We start from the raw sequence: 20,571 nt of genomic DNA on the forward strand, positions 1-20,571 counted from the left end.
AAATGCGGGTTAGTTCCATCAGAAAGTCCTCCACGAAGGCAAATTTCTCTCAATGCATGATCCAGGAGTTCCCTTGTCTTCTGGATTGGGTTCAAAATTACAAGGCTACGGAGTTGAACATAAGTAGACGTAAACCCAAAAATTGGGCTGTTCAACGATGGTTATAAAATAAAATAAAACCCATCCGTATTGAGTCGCGATGGCTCAGGGGATGGAGCGTTCACCTTCCAGTCGATACGAATTCCGCATCCGGCTTGCACCGACCACAGTGCTGACGTGAAATATCCTCAGCGGTAGGCGGATCATGGGTTTGAGTACCCTTGCCGTCAGGCTAACCGTGGGAGGTTCTCGTGGTCTTCCTCTCCATGTAACGCAAATGCGGGTAAGCTCCATTAAAAAGTCCTCCATGAAGGCAAATTTCTCCCAATACTCGATCCCAGAGGTATTGAGTTCCCTTTGTCTTCTGGATTGGGTTCAAAATGACAAGGCTACGGAGTTGAACATTAGTAGTCGTAATCCCAAAAATTGGGTCGGTTGTTCCACGACGGATATAAAATGAAATAAATAAAAAAAAAAAGATTACCTGACCCTGACGTCATAGATCACATGTGTAAGTATGGGAGGTCTTGAAGTGCAAGTAACCAATTGCATGAAAACCTTATCTTGAAGGAAGAAACCGATTGCAGAATTGAAATCAACTAGGTGAAAATAAAACATTCGTTCAAAAATCTTATTCAACAGAAAAACAAGAAAATATTTGTTTCTTCTACTATAATCTGAAAACAAAAATTCGGAGAGCCAGTCAGTCATGTTCTGATAAAAGTTTCATAAAAATTCTATATTTGTTTTAAACATGTATGCTTTTGTTCAACACAATAGTAAAAGATATTTTTCAATAGTTTCAAGAGAGATTGCATTTAATTAAATAAGAGAGATAAGTCTATTTTTTAATTCACAATACTGCGTAAAATAAGTTTTCTTAAATTTAAAATTTTGTTTGCCTAAAACTGTATTTTCCATACATATATCCTCATACTTTACAATGGATTGGATTCAACATTTGACAGTATTACATCTTGCTAATGTACTTTCTGTTGTACAGCGTGCCAAAAAAAAAAAAAAAACGGACTATTTTGAATAATTTTTGATCTAAAGATCGGATCTTCACACGCTAGGAGTCATTCTTAATGTTTCGAGGGGGTGACCTCGAAATAAGGGCAGACGATATTTTAAATTACGAAATCATTCACCTAATCCAATCATAATGTTGATCAACCAATATTATTGAATAAATTCCTGTCGACGTGAAAGTCGAAATGATTTTAAATCAAAATGAATTTTTATCTGAAATCAAACAAAATAGTTTTGTTTCTACTTCTTTTCAAGAAGTCTCAAAAATCAGCAGCTGTGAGTAAGAATTTTTTTTAATACCAAAATTGATAAAACTTAGCGATATGCATGGAAGATGAGTAAAAAAAAATCCGGTTTTGAACGATGACTACTTTTGGAAAAAAAGAAGAAAGCCCATTAGAGTATTTATTCTTCTTCAAGTGAAGATGTTGGCTGGAATTAGAATGACTGCAACTCCGTTTCTATTTTCCCTTTATCTTTTGTGGATTAAACTCCAGTCGGGGAACTCTCAATTCGACAGTAAGTAAAATATTTTTATGTTACTTCAATTATTTTACCGCTTTCTTTTGAAGAAAAAAAAATGCAAATTTTTTTTAAATTTTATTTAATATTATCCCATTAACTAATGTAAGAAACTGAAGCAAGACCAAATACATGCCCATAACTGTCAACTTTTACGGTCAATGAAAAACAATTTTTAAGAAGTAGTATTACAACAATTAAGTATGAAAAGAACAGGATTTTCTGAAAAATGAAATTTATGTACATAATTAGCCAACACTAAGATCACAGTATCTCGGTGTCCGATTCGACAGATATGAATCGAATTTATTTACATATTTTTTAAATTGTTGATTCGTAGTGATAATTTAAAATATTTTATTGAAACTTTAAACTTCAAGACTTAATGCGCTAAAACGCCTGCTGCTATCACTGAAAAGATTATTTATCAACGGGCCGCACAAGTTGGCAGCTAATCATACCTCATGCCTGTCAACTTTGACTTTTTTCGAGAGTGGATTTTTCAAGTGGTAGTAAAACAATTATCGAAAAACAATCTATCTATATATAGAGGAAAAGGTGTAAATATGGGCACCCTCTTTTGTTTTTTGGATAAAGTTACTTTCAATTTGAAAATTTCTAGATTTTTATCTTTCATTAACAGCTATAACAAGTTTCCTAAATGCGAGAGGGCAAAACAATGATTAACATCAATTATTTCATTTAAAAAACGACGATTTTCAAAAATCTTTTAAAAAAGCACCAGAAAAAATGGGTGTAAATATGGGCCCTCTTCAAAAAAGCCACCAAAATAGTTTAAAAACAGGATAAAACAATACAAAATGGTAGAGAATTTATTTATTACAGGAAAAAAAATTATTTACAGAAATCGCAAACATAACTGGCTCTTTCACCCCCGGCACAGTGCCCTCATTTGGCACATAACGCATCTTACCCACACCTCTCCTCGAGTGTCTTCAGAGAACTTTCCATCACAAAAGCTGCAAGTTGCATCGCTTGAGTCTGGTTTATCCCCACCATTGACATTTATTAGATTCGTATCATCATCGCTGTAGATAAGAGGAGGGTCATCGAGTCTGATGAGTCCGATGATGAATCGTATCGTGGGCCGAATTTTCTTTTTTTGAAGGCCTTTCGTCTTCACACCCTGCCCTCTGGCCGGTCTCTTACCCCGGAAAAACTCAAGGACGTCTTCTTGAGAGCACTTGTCAAGCGTCTTGGTCAACTGATCCTTGTATGGTAATCCGGTGATGAGGCTGGACCTTGCTGCTTTGCGACCACGAGTAGTGATTATCTTCTTAATGTTGGGAACAGGAGATATGTCGAACGGAGAAATTGCACTTGAAGTTCCCGGGGAACATTGAGGTATTTCAGCTGCCTTATCAATTGGCATAACTAGAGCCTGATGTGCTAAACTCCACTAAAGAAAGTTGGTGTAATTATGGGCACCCTTTAAATGGGGGCCCATATTTACACCAACCCCACCTAAGAAGGATGGCCACTATCACAAGTAACCTAAAAGTGTGCGTGACTAAAAGTGTGCTTCAAAAAATAGCTTAAGATCTCCGCTTTCCGGATATCACTGTCAAATTATTTTTAACTGAACATAAGTACGTGAAAAGAAAACGATTTCACATACCTCTCAAAAGTTTGCAGTCCAGAATAAGCACCAATTTGCACAATAACTCACGCTGCATCCACACTACTTGAAAAAATGGTTTCAACTGCTCTGTACAATCTTATATTAGCAACTGGCGCCATATACAGTCCTTGCAGCCAGTCTTCAGTACCTCCCATACCTACTAGGGAGGGGTGCCCATATTTACACCTGTGCCCATTTTTACACCTTCTCCTCTATAATTTTCATTATAACTCAAAAAGCTTAATGGAATAACATGAGTTTCGCTACCACTTTAAATATGAAAATAAAGTCTTTTAACACCAGAACTGTTGGCAAAAATGAGTACCTTATTAACTACTATGGAATTTCCGTATTTTCAAAAATTAATTTTCCTTGTGGTAGCAAATCTTATGCAATAATATTTAACATAACAATCAGAATTTAAAAAAATATTGTCCACTACAGTATATGAATAATTTAAACTGATATATTAAAGGTTGGATTGTATAATGTAATTCAAACTTAACCACCGCTGTGACTTATATTTTACATTATTCAAAATTAAAGTAAGATCATCAACTGCATTATTCAACACTGATTTAGACCATAATTCAGACAAACAGCATTCTCTTCACCCATGAAGCCGAGGGGAGGCGTGGGAGTCATCTAATTTTTATAAATATGTTTCCTCAGATGGAAGTAGGTTTAAACTTATTGTCCGCTCGTACTGACTTTTTATTTCAGCTGCTCATGGGCACAGATGAAAAAGTGAGGTTTCCACTTCGAGGACAGTTACTTCGTAACAAGCATCAGTTCAAGCTGCCAGCTTGTACGGCTGTTGATAAATAATTTTCCTAGTGGTAACAACATTATAGCGTTTTAACGTTCTAAACCTTAAAATTTAAAGCTTCAAAAAAAAAAAATCTTTTAAACTACCATAGCGAATCAATAATTTAAAAAAAATATGTAGATAAGATCTATTTGTTGGTCAATTATAAGCAAGATGGTTTATCCGAAATAAGAACATACATCATGATCTCAGCATAGATTTTTTAGATCAGCATAGATTTAAATTGTGACACCGCAGGATTTAATGAAATTTTTACTTTTGAAAACTTGAGAGACATAAACCGGAGGCCAATGGCGGCTTATTTTTGTTGCGACGCAACTTTATCTTAAATGCAAGATATATAATTTTATTTTCACTCAAATATGTATTCCAATTATCAAAGAGAGTCTTTTTGAAAATAAAATTTTAAGAGGGATGGGAAAAGGGACGCTAATGGTCTCAGGCGACCCGATCAATTTCGATGATGATAATGAGGATGTTAGCTAATTATTTTTATGGATGCTCTTATACTTTGTTTTTTAAGAAATTCTTCCAAACTTAATGGTTGTTAAATATTTTCACTTAGTAAAATCTTTTACAACGGTACAATATAGCATGCAACGACATGTAAATCATTCTTTGTATTTACTTTCAATAGTAAACTGAAAAATTATGCTACAAAAAAAATTGCTTAAAAATATTAAATTTTACGGGTTGCCTCTCTTTACATTTTTAGTCGCCCGTGGCAACCTTAATATTGGTTTAATTGTTGGAAATTAAAACTCAAGAGATTACTGTACCTAACTAGGACCCACCTCATCCTAACCAGTTTGGGCAAGTAGAACTCAAACTCAATTCAATAAATTTAGAATGAAATATTAAGAAGCCAATTACAAATGCAAGAGAGTCGGTTGAAAATGAAATTATACTCCGAAGCCTGAAAATTGAGTCGATAGATCGGCACTCAACGTAAAATTCTACGATAAAGCCACCACCTGCTAATTTCTATGAAATCGTTTCTTTTGAAAATCTAATGGAAGACAGAAAAATAAGATCAACTGCAACCTGCTACTAAAGTGATGCATCATATTTAAAAAAACATCAGTGACATGTAAATAAACATCTTCTTCTTCTTCGTCTACTTTGGCACTACAGCCGGTTATCCGCCAAGGCCGTCTCTACTGGTTTACCCCATCTTGATCTATTCGATGTTATATTTCTCCATCTGTTAACTCCCAAGTCCTTTAACCACTTCTCTACTCTATCTAACCATCTTATTCTAAGTCTTTTTTCCTCTGGCATTTGGAAGGTATTTTTTTTAGCAGGATTTATCGAAATACACGCAGTTGCATGCAAAATTCTTTTCATTCTATTTCATTAAAATATTCTGGAGCAGTTGGAAAATGTGTGTATTTTTATTTTCGGGTGCCCACCCATATAGTATTATATACACATAGTATTTAGAGATTCAGATGTACTCTCTCGGGGAGAGCCATATTAGGTGTACCAACATTACCCCTACAGTAAGAGTGATATTTACAGAGAGAAAAAGAACGTTCAGGCTGACCGGGATTCGAACCCGTGATCTTTTTTACATGAGGTCAGCTCCCTGACCACCATGGAGGACGGTTGACTATATAGTTTGTAGTGCATATAAATGTAAAATTAAAGCATTTGTATACTGATAGATAACGGTTGGTTAAGCTTAATCAGGTTAAATATGATATGCGTTAACTAACGTAAAAGATTGTATGTGATTCAATTAAAGCAGTCGACCATGCGGTCGCACTCATCTATTTATTTCGTGCGTTTTATGTGAAAAAAAGTATCTTAAAAGGAGATATCTCACTAACTGCATGGATCCAAACAAAGTAGAAAAAGCAACATAAATAAATGTAAAGCTAAAATTAAATGTTTGAGATATGATCTAGTATAAGTTTTTTGTTTATGAACTGCTAGCATTAGGTTTATGCAAAATAGCGTGATATGGCAAAGTGGACCAGGATTTGGGGTAAAGGTGGAGGAGGGATTAAAAATAATGAAAAAAATGCAACATCATTTACGAAGACTCTTTATGAAAAGTAATCATCAAAAATGGCTATTTGCTTTAAATTTTGTTATAATTCTTTTTATAATGATATTTCTTTTACTTAGCCGGAAAATTAAAATTACTAATTCCCAAAATTTTTCTAAAAATCTGTGAGAACTACGTATAAAAGATGGATCTCTCTGGTATGGCCTCCCTTTAACTAATTTCTCTGTCCTCTGAACTAATTTCTTTGTTTTTGAGATAAATCTTTTCATTTATCAACGAAAAAAGTTACAAAATTTTAAAACAAACTACAAAAAAAGCTACTGGTTTTCAGGTAATGGTTAAAAAATAGTTAAAGAAAATAATAAAATAATTTGAAGGTTTGATAAAATAATAAAATTTGATAAAATAATAAAGGTTTGATAAAAGTTTGATTTGATAAAATAATTGAAATAAAAAAATTAACAATAATTTCTTTTCAAAAATCAAATAAATTAAACATCTGAAAAAGAATCAAAGACAAGTCATTGAGAAGGTTTGTATTTAATTCATTCAGTTTCTTAAAAAGTAAAAGCTATAACCAAGCAGACTTAACGTTTGGGTTATGCAGCATATGTAACGTGAGTTATGCAGCATTTGTAACGTGGGTTATGCAGCATTTGTAACGTGGGTTATGCAGCATTTATAACGTGGGTTATGCAGCATATGTAACGTGTTTGTGAAACTGTTCAGTTGTTATTATTTTTAAAATTTAATTTATACGTTTAAATGTTTTATGGTGAATCATTTATTTTAGAATGTGGAATCGGTCCTATCTTGAGCAGTCGAATTGTTGGGGGTAACGAGACAGAACCTAATAAATGGCCCTGGCAGGTAAGTATACATTCAGGTTTTTTTTTTTTTTTACAAAGGCGCCAACTGTTTCGGATTCGACAAAACATTTTAAAAACGGAGAGAACTATAAACTAAAATTTGCAGTGTTTTCAACAACTTTTTAGGAAGCTTAACTGCAACAAAATGACGAACCACGTAAGCATCTGAAGTAGGTTAAAAAAAAAACTATAATTTGAATACCCTATAAATATATTAAACGACAACCACTCGAAAATATTTATCAGCTTTCCGAAGCAAGCTGGCATCTCTGAGTTACAATATAAATACTTATACAATTATTTAACAAATGTCACTAAAAAAGTTGTACATGTGCGTGGGTGTGTTATTGTGAATGACCGAATTTGGTGGTTGTTGACTTACACTGGTGAATGTTGACAATCACATTGTCACTTTGGTAAATGTCCGAAGTATATACTAGTTCTAGTTAAGTGCCACTGCCCGGTATTCCCTACATCAATGTTTTTTAAGGTCAAGTGCCACTGCCCAGCATGCATTTAACCGGAACTCCGAATACTGATGTTTCTTCTAATCTATTTTCATCAGATATTAAAATATCGAATAAATATAATAATTTTAACTAATAAATTAATATCAAATCGGATATAACAAATATTTTGGACTTAATGTTTCGACTACGAAATGTAGACACTACTTCCTTACTTTTAGAAGGCAAATTTAACTGGAGAACTTAATTTTCGCCTATATTATTCAAAATGATTTTGAATAAAGAATTGGCTTGGCTAAATAGGAGGAGATATTAAGAAGTTCATGTTAACATGGAATAGTTTTTTACTCTAAAGCACTTTTTACGAATTTGTTCTTTAAACTTTCAAACTCTATGCCTTTCTCGACATTGATTTATGAAATGCTAAGAAATTATCAAATATTTGTGATTTAAGTGATCAATGTTTTTTTATATCCTCCAAGAAATAAAGTACAGTGCGAAAAGCAAAAAACGGGCCACTTTGAATAACTTTTGATCTAATGATCGGATTTTCACATTCTAAGACTGAATCTTAATGGTTTGAGGGGGTGATTATGCTAATTAATGCAGACGATATTTTAAGTTACGATATCAGACACAAAAACGTACTTTATAGTTCCTGTGAAATCAAATTTAAAAAAAAGTCACATATTTAAAATTCAGTTTTGTAAGAACAACTCCACCGATTTCTCACCGATTTTTCGGATCATCAGATGTAGATCTTATTAACGCTCGGCCATAGAAGCATTCTCGTTGCGTAGGTTGACGTACCCGCAAAGAATTTGTACAAATCAGATTCGAATTTTTTTTTATTGCGTTTGAACTTTGTTTCTTTATTTGACTAACGTTAAAAGTAGTTGCCAGGAATCGCTACAATCTACTGTTTTACACTACTCACGACACTACTTCTTTGAAAACTACACGGAAAAAAGTGGAGACTACAGTAGTTTCGCTACTTGTAGAGCGATACTTCCGGTCACTGAATTTTCAATTAATGTTTTTACAACGGAAAATTTATAAGATAATGTTTTAATGAAAATAATACAAAATAATTACCCGTGAAATTTTATTTCTTTCATTGTATTTTTAAAATATTTCTGAAATTCTTATTATTTCTCCTCAGCTGACATTTAATATTAGTTTGCAAGGTATACTTTATAAATTAAAAATAAAATTTGACTTTAATAAAGAAATTAAAAAAAATTTAAAGATATTGAAACACACTTGTCTCTGAAACATTTTTTTTTATTACTTAGCTGGAATTAAATTCACTCGTTAATTATGAATAAATACTTATTAGTCCTTAAAATTAATTAAAATAAAAGATTACTTACATCAGACTGTATTTTAAGGTTAAAATCAGTTCCATTTGATTATACTTTCTCTCTTTTAAAGCAACTCTAGTTCAAATTATTTCCCCCCCCCAATGCCCACCTGGAGACGTCATACATGCATCTGAAGGGCAGATCTACTGTTAGCCACTCTTTCAGGAGCCATATTAGGTGGGCCAACGTTGATCCCACAGCACGGACAGATAGTACAGAGAATGAAAAAACAGCCATTCCTTGCCCGGGATTCAAACCCTGATGCAGGGCCAGTTCAGTTATATACGCCATTCGGCTAGTTCTAATTATCAGTTTTATTACTTGCTCACAATTTCCCTTTTACTTACTTTAGAATAAGAATGTAAAAATGCATGTATATTTGTGAGGTCATGTCATGACACGTCCAATAATAATGGGTCATTTAATTCATACATCATTAGACAGTCATGATTTTTTTCTTTCAAAATTCTTCTCATTAAAAGTTAATAACTCGGTTTGTTTGTTTTTTTTTCTTTTGTTTTTTTGTGTTATTCTATAGACTCCATTCTTGTGATTTTTCCGGGTGCGTTGAGCTAGTTCTTTTTTTTCCCCCAGTGATTCATACACTAGCATGTAAAAATGCTCACCAACTAAAATAATTTTTTTTTTAAATTTCTGTTATTCAAAAAAAAAAAAAAACCCGTAAAAGTTTCTAAAAATATTCTATTTTACTCCATATGCATAGAATGTTTATAACTACGAGTGAATATAACATGCATTAGTTTTGCAACAAAACTAACAATTTTCTGCTTTAAAAGCTTTGGTCGGAGTCTTTCATGCTATCTCAATGAATTGTGAAATATAAAAATTTGCAACGAGTTTTGATAAATACAAATATTACTCTCACAGGAAAGTGAGTGTGAATTAACTTTAATGTTTGACTTGACCTACATTATTCATGTACAGTAACATATAAACGATTTTGAAATTTTTTTTTTATCTAAGAAAATAAAATAAAGTCAAATTCTAAATAAAAGTTTTCAAAAACGCATTTTATATCTTTTATTCAATTTGGTTTGTTATCAAACATTTTCTAAGCAAAACATGCTATTTTCTTCCACAGCACTGCTAGAAATTTCACGGAAAAAATAGCTAAATAACCATTTGTTTCATTCTTATTTTACTACATTCAAACAAAAAAGTCAAATAATCATAAATAAGACGATATTCCAACTGCTAACTATGAGAAAAACAGTTGATTTTCCGTTTTCACATAATACGGTTAAACAACCAGAATTTTATCACACCCACCTAATGAAGCCATTTAGTTCCTTGCAGCTGTGTACATTTTATAGCCGTGAGGGTTAATCTGTCAATCTCGTGACCAACCGAAAGTAAGTGCGAGTCCCTGCGTTGGCCTCACAGTATTTTCTCTTGATAGGCCGCAGCCTAACCCAATGCCCCAACCAAAAAGCATAACTCCCATGCTCCAGTAAATTTCATTTTTACGATTCTGAAACCATCCTAGTTGTAAATGGCTTCAAAAAACCTATGCTTCGGTGCTCATGGTTTTTCTACCACAATAGTTGTAAACGGTTTCAAAACCGTAAAAGTAAAAAATGTTCTTTTCCATAAATTTTACNCTTCCCAGACCGTCGCCAATAGCCCTTAGTGAAGCTCTAGTGCGACGTAAACTAACAACAACAACAACATGCTCCAGTAAATTTCATTTTTACGATTCTGAAACCATCCTAGTTGTAAATGGTTTAAAAAAAACCTATGCTTCGGTGCTCATGGTTTTTCTACCACAATAGTTGTAAACGGTTTCAAAACCGTAAAGGTAAAAAATGTTCTTTTCCATAGATTTTACGGTTAATTGGACGGACAGACTGCTACCGGTAATTTTACCATAATTTAGAATGAAAATTCTAACAGTACATGGTCGCAGGAGTATAAATCAGAAATATTATATATTCTTCAAAATATGTTTTGCTTTGCACAGACTGTTTTAACTAATGTGTGACTAACATTTTATCACGCAGGCCTCTTTGATGCTAACTCATCCTCAGTACGGAAAGGTGGGTCACTGGTGTGGAGCGGTGATCATTCACAAGCAGTGGGTCATGACAGCTGCTCACTGCATTCTCAAGTAAATCATCCTGTAATTATTCTTCATTAAATTGAGTTGTTCATTTTCCCTAACAACAATTTAACCTTGGCCTCAATGGGATACCTGCAAGTGACGTAGTGTGAATATTTCTATCCTGATTGGTTGTTGAAACGTGGCATTTATTTACGTTAGCAACTGCTCTTTCCATTCCATTTCGAGTAAGCCAAGCCCGTCAAGTACCAATTCTCTTAAGTAACACATTCTAAAATTCTTACACAAAGATTTCATTTTTTTTAACGCAAAGACAGACAGGAAGCTACGTAGAACATAAACAAACTAATTATGCATCGAAGTTACCAGGTACACAAAACAAGAATATACCACGATTACAATAAAGTACATAAGCAAATAATAAATGTACGTTACAACAGTTATATTTATAACCATTAATAAATATTAAAGTAAAACCTCTGCCTACTAAACTATGCAAAGGTGCTCGTTTAGCATTTGCAAAGAAACATCTTAAAATAAATACGGAGTGATGTGGTCTTTTCTGAAGGAAAGAAATTTAATTTGGATGAATCAGATCGATGTCGATATTTTTGGTACGACTTACAAACTGAATCATACTTATTTTACAAACGTCAGTTTTGTGGTGGGTTCGTTATGCACTTTTTGCAGCAGGCATTAACAACTCCAATTATATTTATATAAACTGAAATGAATTTAATTATGTATTAGAATAAATTGGGAGATAGTTTATTGCGTGTTACTCTCCCCTTATAACATCCGGACCTTCCAAATGTCAGTCCATACTTCATTATCTGGATGAAGGCAAATGAGGTTGAATCCCTTGAGGGGCCATCTCTTAGCAAATATCTGAATCCAATTGAAAACCTTTGGGGCATATTAGGAAAAGACAGATCTGGTCGACAATTCAAGAGTATGTTGGATTTGATGGGTGCAATTAAGATGTCTTGGAACAATATTGATACCAGCTCTATCCGGGTCCATGAATGCGAGATTGATAAATGTAATCAAAAGCAAAGGATCTCACATTGATTGCTGATTTTATAATTGAACCGACTTTGTACTTTTTTCCAATTTACTTTAGGTTGAAATCTTACTATAAAGTAATACACACTGCTAAAATAAATAAGGAGAGCAAGCAAAAAAGTTATGAAACCTTTTGTGTGATAGCCATGCATGGACATAAATTGGAGAGTACAGGTTTAATAAAATGCAATACATTTAAAAAAGACAAAAAAAAAAATTCATGGGAACTTTAATTATTTGGATTGGCATAACGAAAATGAAATGATGTTTCAAGGCAACAATTTGATAATGTGTAAATGATATAAAAAGAACTGATTGCGCGAAAATGATACATGATGTTTGGTGTGTGGATCTCTCTAACGAACTGCTTAGTTTGCCACACACTTATTTTGCATGGATGTGAAGAAGTTAGCGAGGAGAGATTTTGGGACATACTGTTTCACTCTTTGACGAAGCGCAATCTCCAAGTCTTGGACAGTAACAAGAGGCCCTGGTCTTGCAGCTTCTGATTGCGTCTCAAGCAGGTTAGATTAAGATCAGGAGAGTATGCTGGCCACTCTATACACTGTAATGTTTCAACTTCATGAAAGTTCACCACAAGACGAGTTGCATGGGCCGGGATAGCCTGGTTGGTAGGGCACTGGGCGCATATCCAAGAGCTCGTGAGTTCAATCCCCTCCGGCCTTCCGTCTAGACTTCCCGTCAAGCAAATAGTGACTGATACATGCTAAATCTGTCGAGTCACAAAGTCCTCCATGTTCCCATAACGAATCATACCTCAGTGGATACTGATGCAGGAGTTTCCTTGTCTTCTGGATTGGTTCAAAAATTACAAGGCAACGGCAGAGCTGGATTGCCCATTAGGCCAGACTTGGCCATGGCCTGGGGCCCCCAATGACTAGGGGGCCCCTTAAAATGGATTTTTTTGAAAAAAAATTTTAAAAAATTATGAAAAACAATGATTTTTCAAAATGTATGATTATTTTTTAGTTCTATTTTTAAATATAGATTTATTTCAAATATGCTTTCTTAAATGAAAAGATACATAAATACTTTTATATTTGAATAAAAAAAAATATATACCAGAAAAAAATTTAATCTAAGCACCCCAAAAATTTGAATGACCTAAGGCCTCGCGTATGCTTAATCCGGCCCTGGGTCGTAAGCCCAAAAACTGGGTCGGCTGTTGAATGATGGCTATATATATATATTATGTAAAAGACAAGTTGCATGAAGTCTGACATTATCCTGCAATAAAAGAAAGAAATACGACATGGGGGGCTTAGGATCCTTTGAGCAGTCAAATTGCGAAAGAAATGCAGATCAGTACGACCACCTATGCTGATTCCAGCTCATACGATTAAACCACCTAATCAGTAATGTTATCCTTTCTATTCAAATGCTCCTTTTTTGTCACGGTTGTCTAATTGCACTAGTTCCACAAGAAACTAGATATATTTTCGCTATTTCAAAATTATATGAATTTTTACTATACAATTTAGTTAAAAGAAGTTAAATAATCAATAGATGTTCAGTAATATTTTTCTAAATATTATTAATAATAATAAGCTGCATTCTTTAGCGCTGAATTCATCACAATCTACCAAATTTTTCTGCTCACAGATCCACAGTTTTATGTAGAGCAAAGCATCTTGAGTCATATGCCACCATCCATTGTTAATGTTTCTTTTGATTTTGTGGTCAAAGTTAAAATCATATTCCACTACTTTAGCGTTTTTAACTTACGAATTTTTGTAAAATCTTCACTTTCGTAAGTTTGATATTATTTCACGGGAGCATGCGCAATAACTTTCGTGCAGGAGAGTATGGAAGCTAACGTAAATTTGCGCCTCAATATCTGCTAGTTATGAATTGTCCTCTGAACTCTAAATTACTTAAATTAACAAATCAATTCATAGGAAAAAGTCTGTAATAAAAAAAAAATTATTGCAGCCCTCTGTTCACCTTACCTCAGCCAGTATTCTGGAAAGTTCGAGTCGGCGATCACAATCTGAAACTGACCGAGGGACCCGAAAGGACAGTGAAGGTGTCAGAGGTACACTTTCATCCGTGGTATCATGCATACGACAAGGACATTGCCCTATTGAAGCTTGAAAAAGAATTGGAATTCAATGACTACATCCGGGCCGTCTGTTTGCCGGACGAGGATGCCGGATACTTGGGAATGAGGTGCGTAGCAACAGGCTGGGGGAAAGTAGATTTTGGTGAGATTTTCTTTGCTTCTTTCTTTATTTCAATTGATTCCTGAAAACATAAAAATGTGTTTTTAATAAATTAAAAATCCCGCAGTGGACTGATCGTTAAGACACAGTTCCCAGCAGATCACCGAAGTCAAGCATCACTGGCTGCGGTCAGTGTGTGGGTGGGTGACCACTTGGATTAGTCTGAGGAACCGAGGGTGTGCGGTTTTGGTCCTCGTTAAACTGTTTAATATGTGAGGCTGCTGATGAATGTTAAATGGATGCCGCCACGACAATCAGATCATTGTTTTTAATTATTTCACGTAATTCCATTTCGAACGTTTACACGAGTTCTTTGGCAATAAGATTGCCTTCAATTAGACAGTACATATTTTCATTAAAAAAAAGTCTTTGGTGCTCATTTCTGTAGAAGGTGATTTTAATGAAATCTTTATCATTGTAAAAAATTGAAATAGATGTCCAGAAGTAATGATACAAATTGGCATTTAATATGAGTATTTTTAATTATTTACACTGGGTAGTGAAGAAAATAACTTTAAATTAAATTTACAACAACGAATCATACATTGAAACATAAACTTACCACCAGAAGAAATTTTCCCCAAAGGCGTAAAAAGTTAGCAGTCGTGCAATTTCTTGAAAAAGATCATCTTCGAATTAAACACCGATTTCTTTTCTCTGCAACAGATTTTAATCAAATCTTTCAATATAAAAATTTTGCCAAAAAGATATTCATCTGAGACCGATTGATTCCTTCAATAACTACCAAACATAAACATACTTTCCACCTTCAGCTTAAAAACACAAAATCAACGATAAAGCATTCGAAGTGGGCGATACCTCACTGATAATATCGACCCTTTCCATACTGCTAGTATGCTTCGTCTTTATTTATGTTCTTCAGAGCAATGTCCTCAGCTACCTCTTCATGTTGTTGTTGTTGCACGCCCCCATTGGCCAGCAGTGCTAGGTGCTAGACCAGGTCCAACACGTTATACACCCTCAAAAAATCCAACACCGTCAATGGATCATCTGCTAAATCCTGTTTGGTGAGCCCCAGGCATGCTAGGATGTGGTGAGGCGAAGCCTGGTCTGAAGAACAGTTGGTACAAATTTCAAAGTTCTTGGATCCTTCCGAAAATTTCATTGATTTAAGGTGACCACTTCGAAAGCAGCCAAGAATTAATAGTTTGTTCCTGTCTATAAAAAGCATGGGCCATCAGGGAGCCTCCAGGTCGAGAACACTGATACCATGAGTGCTTTGCGGGGCCATTCCAAGTGGTCTTGTTTTTGTCTTTTATTATTGAGAAGATTTCCAAAAAGGTGACGGCACAGAGGCCTCCGTTTAATGGATGGTTGACTGAATGTAAACAATAACAAGTTTCCTAATGCCGGAAGAAATTTGGAAAACTTCCGGTGTATCCCTCCGCTTATGGTATGCTTACGAGGCGATGCGTGAACAGGCTTAATATTCAGGGAAGTTAAATTAATTTTACGCGTTTTTAAATTTACGCGTAATTTTACCATTCACAACAGTTTTTAAATTCCAACAGATAGTAAAGCTAAAACAAATTTAACGAAAACCATATCACAGCATAAATAAAGCATAAGGTTTGTCATGTCTTCATTGCTATCTCTTACGTGGGTATATTTGTGTAAAATAGCGCCGCTTGTTATTTTTTGAATAACATCATAGCAAGCTTGCGGAGTCTTCCGAATTCATTTGTTGTTTGTTTCGTTGAAAAATAAATTGAAAGAACGCGTCGTATTTGAAACACTACAAGTATAATACTATTGGATGGCACACTTTTTCAAGCTTAGGCGAAATAATCAATCGAAAGCAGTAACAGTAAGCCGGAATAGTCTTACGACCAATTTTAACCCCTAGCGCCATCTGTGCTTAGTTTTACACGGTCAACCATCCACAGAAGTACGGAAAAAAATCGCAAACAATGAAAAGCTGCTAGAAAAAAGAGATAAAAAAGAAAAAATGCGTCGGAAAACTGACTTTATGGGCGAAAACTGCTCAGTTTTATAATTTCATGGTCGATGAGAGTCGTCTTGTAGCTGTCCGATGAACGTAAAATCTTACATAAGAGGCGAGAATTAAACGTTGAAAAGTAAAGGCCCCCTAATATATACATATAAGCTTTTTTTTAAATCAACTTTCATAATTTTGAAGGAAATGAGAAAGGTTGTAATTTTCAGACAAACGAGGCTCTAATGTCCTGAAAGAAGTGGAGATTGAAATACTGGACAACTACATCTGCCATGAAGCGTATTATCCTAGTTACAAGATTCCTATCAAGGGTTGGCACCTCTGCGCTGGACAACTCGAAGGGGGAAAAGGTACATGTCAGGTACTTAAAAATAAATCACTATCTTTTTATTACACTTCAATTGGAGAATAAAGTTTTTTTCTTCTTGCAACGGCTACGAACTTTCAAAATTCTTTGTACCGTTCTATGTACTTCCAGATATCATCACGTTTTTTTAAAAAAAAGTTAGAACATAGTCTTAAGCGTTCTATTGAAACAAAAGTGTGGTCAAGAAATTACATTTCCATCTATTTTTGCGTAAGACAATATACTTTAACTACCAGGACATGTTAGGAAGTTCAGCAATAATACTGAATTGTAAAAGTGCTGAATGTGTAGTATCTATGCCAACAGTCCCAGTTGCCAATTAGCCCAACACAGTTGAAGGAGTCGGGTGGCCGCTACCGCCGGCAGGTACTCCTGCGAATCTCCTATCAAGTCAAATCAAGCAGAATGTGTTGTTTTTTGAAAAGGAAGTAAAAGAGCTACAGACGTTATAAGGAAACAACTCTGTGTTAAAATATTGCTTTTGAAACATTTTTTTCTTTAATCTTTAAAATGTAGTTAACATTATAGTCAGTGGCCTAATTTTGGGGGACAGAGATTTAGACCTAGGACAGCCCAATTTAGACCTAGATCTGAAAAGGAAGGATATTTTCTCCAGATACTGCTTAGCTACGGACCACAGGATTCCGCAGATTTTACGTATATCGCATGTGCTTGGTGGGTCTTAGCGGAGACCCCCCAGGACTGGATTCTCTAACCACTGGGCTGTTCATTTAAGGCATATGTTTTGTTTCTGAGCTTCTGGCATATTAGCTATGTTAACGTAACAAAGCTACTATACCAGAGCTTTGTTAACGTAACAGAGCGTAATGTGTGGTGAAATGCATAAAAATGATTTTATTTATAGAATCCACTATTCTTGTAATGTTTTCTTGTTTTTAGGGTGATTCTGGTGGACCTCTGCAGTGTTTATTGAATGGTCAGTACTACGTGGCTGGTATTACGTCATTCGGATCAGGTTGTGCCAAAGAAGGTTTTCCAGACATCTATACGAGAGTTAGCTACTTTGCTGATTGGGTTGGAGAAATAATAAACAGACCACCCGCCGGAAAATAAATAATTCAACACTCATATCGCATACATTCGATTCGATTTTATCACCAACAAACGACCCATTTTTTAGTAAAAGTTTTGCTTTGAAATGAAGAGGTGGCATCAAATTACCATTTTCTAAGACCGTGGGGGTGGGGGGGAGAAGCTTCTATCTTCACTAAAAAAATCTGTTCTCTTTTCAAAAAGATAACTATGACAAATTTAAAAGTGTGAATGACAGAGATTCGATCCTCAATGGCGACTAGAAACTCATCAAACTTTAACCCCTTGACATATCATTAAACACAAACTCTAAACTCTGTGGAATTATTAATTTCTTGATATAGAATGTACTTTGATTGCACTATACAACAACAACTCGCAACGGAATGTCTTGAAGACGTCTGAGACACATCAATTCTTGTTTTGACATGGGAAACAAACGACGTCTCCCAAACGTCTTCGTATGTCAAGGGATTAAATCGACACTATCTTGTCGGGAAGTAAAGGTGGTCCGTTGATCCCATTGGCTGAACCATACCCATTGTTCATGCGTTTACCTCAATGACCACAAAGAGATTGCAACTTTATTATTTCATTCCTAGCAATAAGTTTACATAATCTATGCATTCGTGTCCACCATATTAAATAAAATATATAATCGTTTTTTATACAGTTTAAGAATCATCTTCACAATGGCGGGATTTTCTTTTAATAAAAAAACTTAAGGTGGTAGCTAGTGATAGAAAATATCCACTTTGTTCAACCATGAATATTCTACCCTATTTTTCTTACAAACAGTTTTCAGAAAAAATCATTCCAGAAGAGTGAAAGGAAAGAACCTGTACTACCATGCAATAAAAACTCAATGTAAACGACAAAAATTCAAAATTTAGATTTTTTTTACACTTGTTATTTTTGTATGATAAGTTTTTTATTTATAATAAAACTTCTTCTCAAAGATAAATTTTGCTTTATCAGTTTTTTGAAATTCTCTTTCAGCGATCATAGCATTAGCAGTAGAAGGAAAATAGTAGTCAAACCACTTTTCTCGAAACTTTTCGTGAAACACTCACGATGTTTGTCTGTATTTCAATCGTATTACAGTGATCCCTGGTGGTTCAGGGGATAGAGCTTTCGCCTTCCAATATGTGAACCGGGTTTGAATTTCAGCGTCGATACGAATTCCGCACCCGACTTGCACAAACCACAGTGCTGACGTAAAATATTCTTAGTGGTAGACGGATCATTGGTTAGAGTCCCCTTGCCGTGAGGTTGACCGTGGAAGGTATTCGTGGTTTTCCTCCCCATATAACGCAAATGCGAGTTAGTTCCATCAAAAAAGTCCACCACGAACGCAAATTTCTCCCATTACTTGATCCAAGAGTTCTATTGTCTTCTGGATTAGGTTACAAGGTTATGGAGTTAAACATTAGCAGACGTAAACCCAAAAATTGGGTTCTGTTCAACTCAAAAAAACTGCCCAACGACGGTTATAAAATAAAATAAAACCTTGCGGCAGTATATCAGATAGATAATGCTGAAATTTTTTTATGACATCACAGTAGCATGTTGGATGGCCCTTGCATCAAGGAGATCCAGTGGGAGAAAATTGACTAAGGCAACCATCAGGCTGTAGTGCTTTGGAAGAAGACGTGCTATAATCACTACGAAATAACCCTAAGGACTAGCTTGTGTCGAACATTACTCAGCTATTAAGTCAGGAGCTATTTTTTCAATTATAAATAAGTAATTTTCTAGGAAATGCCGAGTAACATCTTTTCGAGTTTTTAATGCATTATTGTAAGTTTTGAATTAAGAGTGGCAAAATTATCAAAGCATAAATTTTGCTTGCCACTACTTTAAATTTCAGAAGAAGAAAAACTTCCGGAAAAAGTAGGAAGATTTGATATTCATGGGATTATGAAGTACTAAAGACAGAAAATATAAATGGGATAACCATAAAAAAATTTTAATGACAAAATATATGACACAAATTTTAATATTTCCTGACAAGAATTTCTAATGTTTCAAATGTCATTTAATACAGAAAACTATAAATTAGACTCCCATCTCTTAAAAATGTGTTAAAATATTCAGTTTCGCATTCATTCATAATTCCTAGTATTTTTTGAGTCGGCATTCATTCATAATCCACTGCTGTTTTCGATTGATTTGCTGCTGCTTAACTTTAATCGTATTAACGGTACGCATAAAAAACATGCTTTTAGTTAGGGTTAAGTTTTCGGTGACAAGCCACCTCAATGCCACCAGTTGTGAAGAAAATTGGGTCGCATGTTATCTATAGAACAGACTTCTATTTCATAGCAAACTTTTCAATTGTCTTTATCCAATAAAATATAAAGCACACTATAAAAGACTGACCGATCAAACGTTTCAACGCATCTTAATATGAATTAAATTTGAAAAGGAGGGACTTCAATCATGCTGAAAACCACAACTGATTTCGATCAAACCTCTTCTAGAAAAATAAACATTATTTTATGTCTCATTCTTTGTACTCGTCACTTAATGCATCTCTTATTCAAAAATATTTGTTTTAATCAGTTCTAATCCTATGTCTGGTCATACCAAACTGTGTAAATGACCGTTGCATGCGAAAATATCACGAATGCAAATTCGAATTTGCGAATAAGAAACTTGTGAGTGGAACATATTTAACAACAAAAAGCTCGCCGATCCGATTCTCGTTCACATCTCCGAATTCGCGATTTATTTCGCATGCCGTGAGAAGGGTCCCTAACCCGGCATTCTACGTTGCCACGGAGTGGGACGAATATGGTAGCAGTTTTTTTTCTTTTTTTTTTTAACAATTCACATATTTCAGTTTCAATGTATATGTTACCGGCAAAGTATGAAACACTGATGTTTCTCTGATGTATCCAAAATATCAACGAATTAATTAATGTCAAATCGAATATAACAAATA

The 20,571-nt window shown here is 34.6% G+C and overlaps 1 protein-coding gene across 2 annotated transcripts; it reads left to right on the forward strand.

Annotated features, from left to right (window-relative positions):
* The first annotated feature begins 1,118 nt into the window (after positions 1-1,118).
* LOC107440220 (chymotrypsin-like elastase family member 1) lies at positions 1,119-18,588 on the forward strand. 2 transcript variants are annotated; one of them, XM_071178951.1, is made up of 6 exons: positions 1,119-1,650; positions 6,932-7,008; positions 10,860-10,966; positions 13,937-14,208; positions 16,414-16,554; positions 17,472-17,601. In XM_071178951.1, exons 1-6 carry the CDS (start codon positions 1,557-1,559, stop codon positions 17,474-17,476), a joined length of 696 nt encoding a protein of 231 aa, XP_071035052.1. In that variant the 5' UTR covers positions 1,119-1,556; the 3' UTR covers positions 17,477-17,601. The 2 variants fall into 2 exon arrangements, with proteins under 2 accessions (XP_071035052.1, XP_042906005.1); XM_043050071.2 differs by having other exon boundaries at positions 1,327-1,650; positions 16,414-16,565; positions 17,472-18,588.
* The last annotated feature ends 1,983 nt before the right edge of the window (positions 18,589-20,571 follow it).

Source organism: Parasteatoda tepidariorum, chromosome 3, assembly GCF_043381705.1.
Source record: "Parasteatoda tepidariorum isolate YZ-2023 chromosome 3, CAS_Ptep_4.0, whole genome shotgun sequence".
Classification (NCBI taxonomy): Eukaryota; Metazoa; Arthropoda; class Arachnida; order Araneae; family Theridiidae; genus Parasteatoda; species Parasteatoda tepidariorum.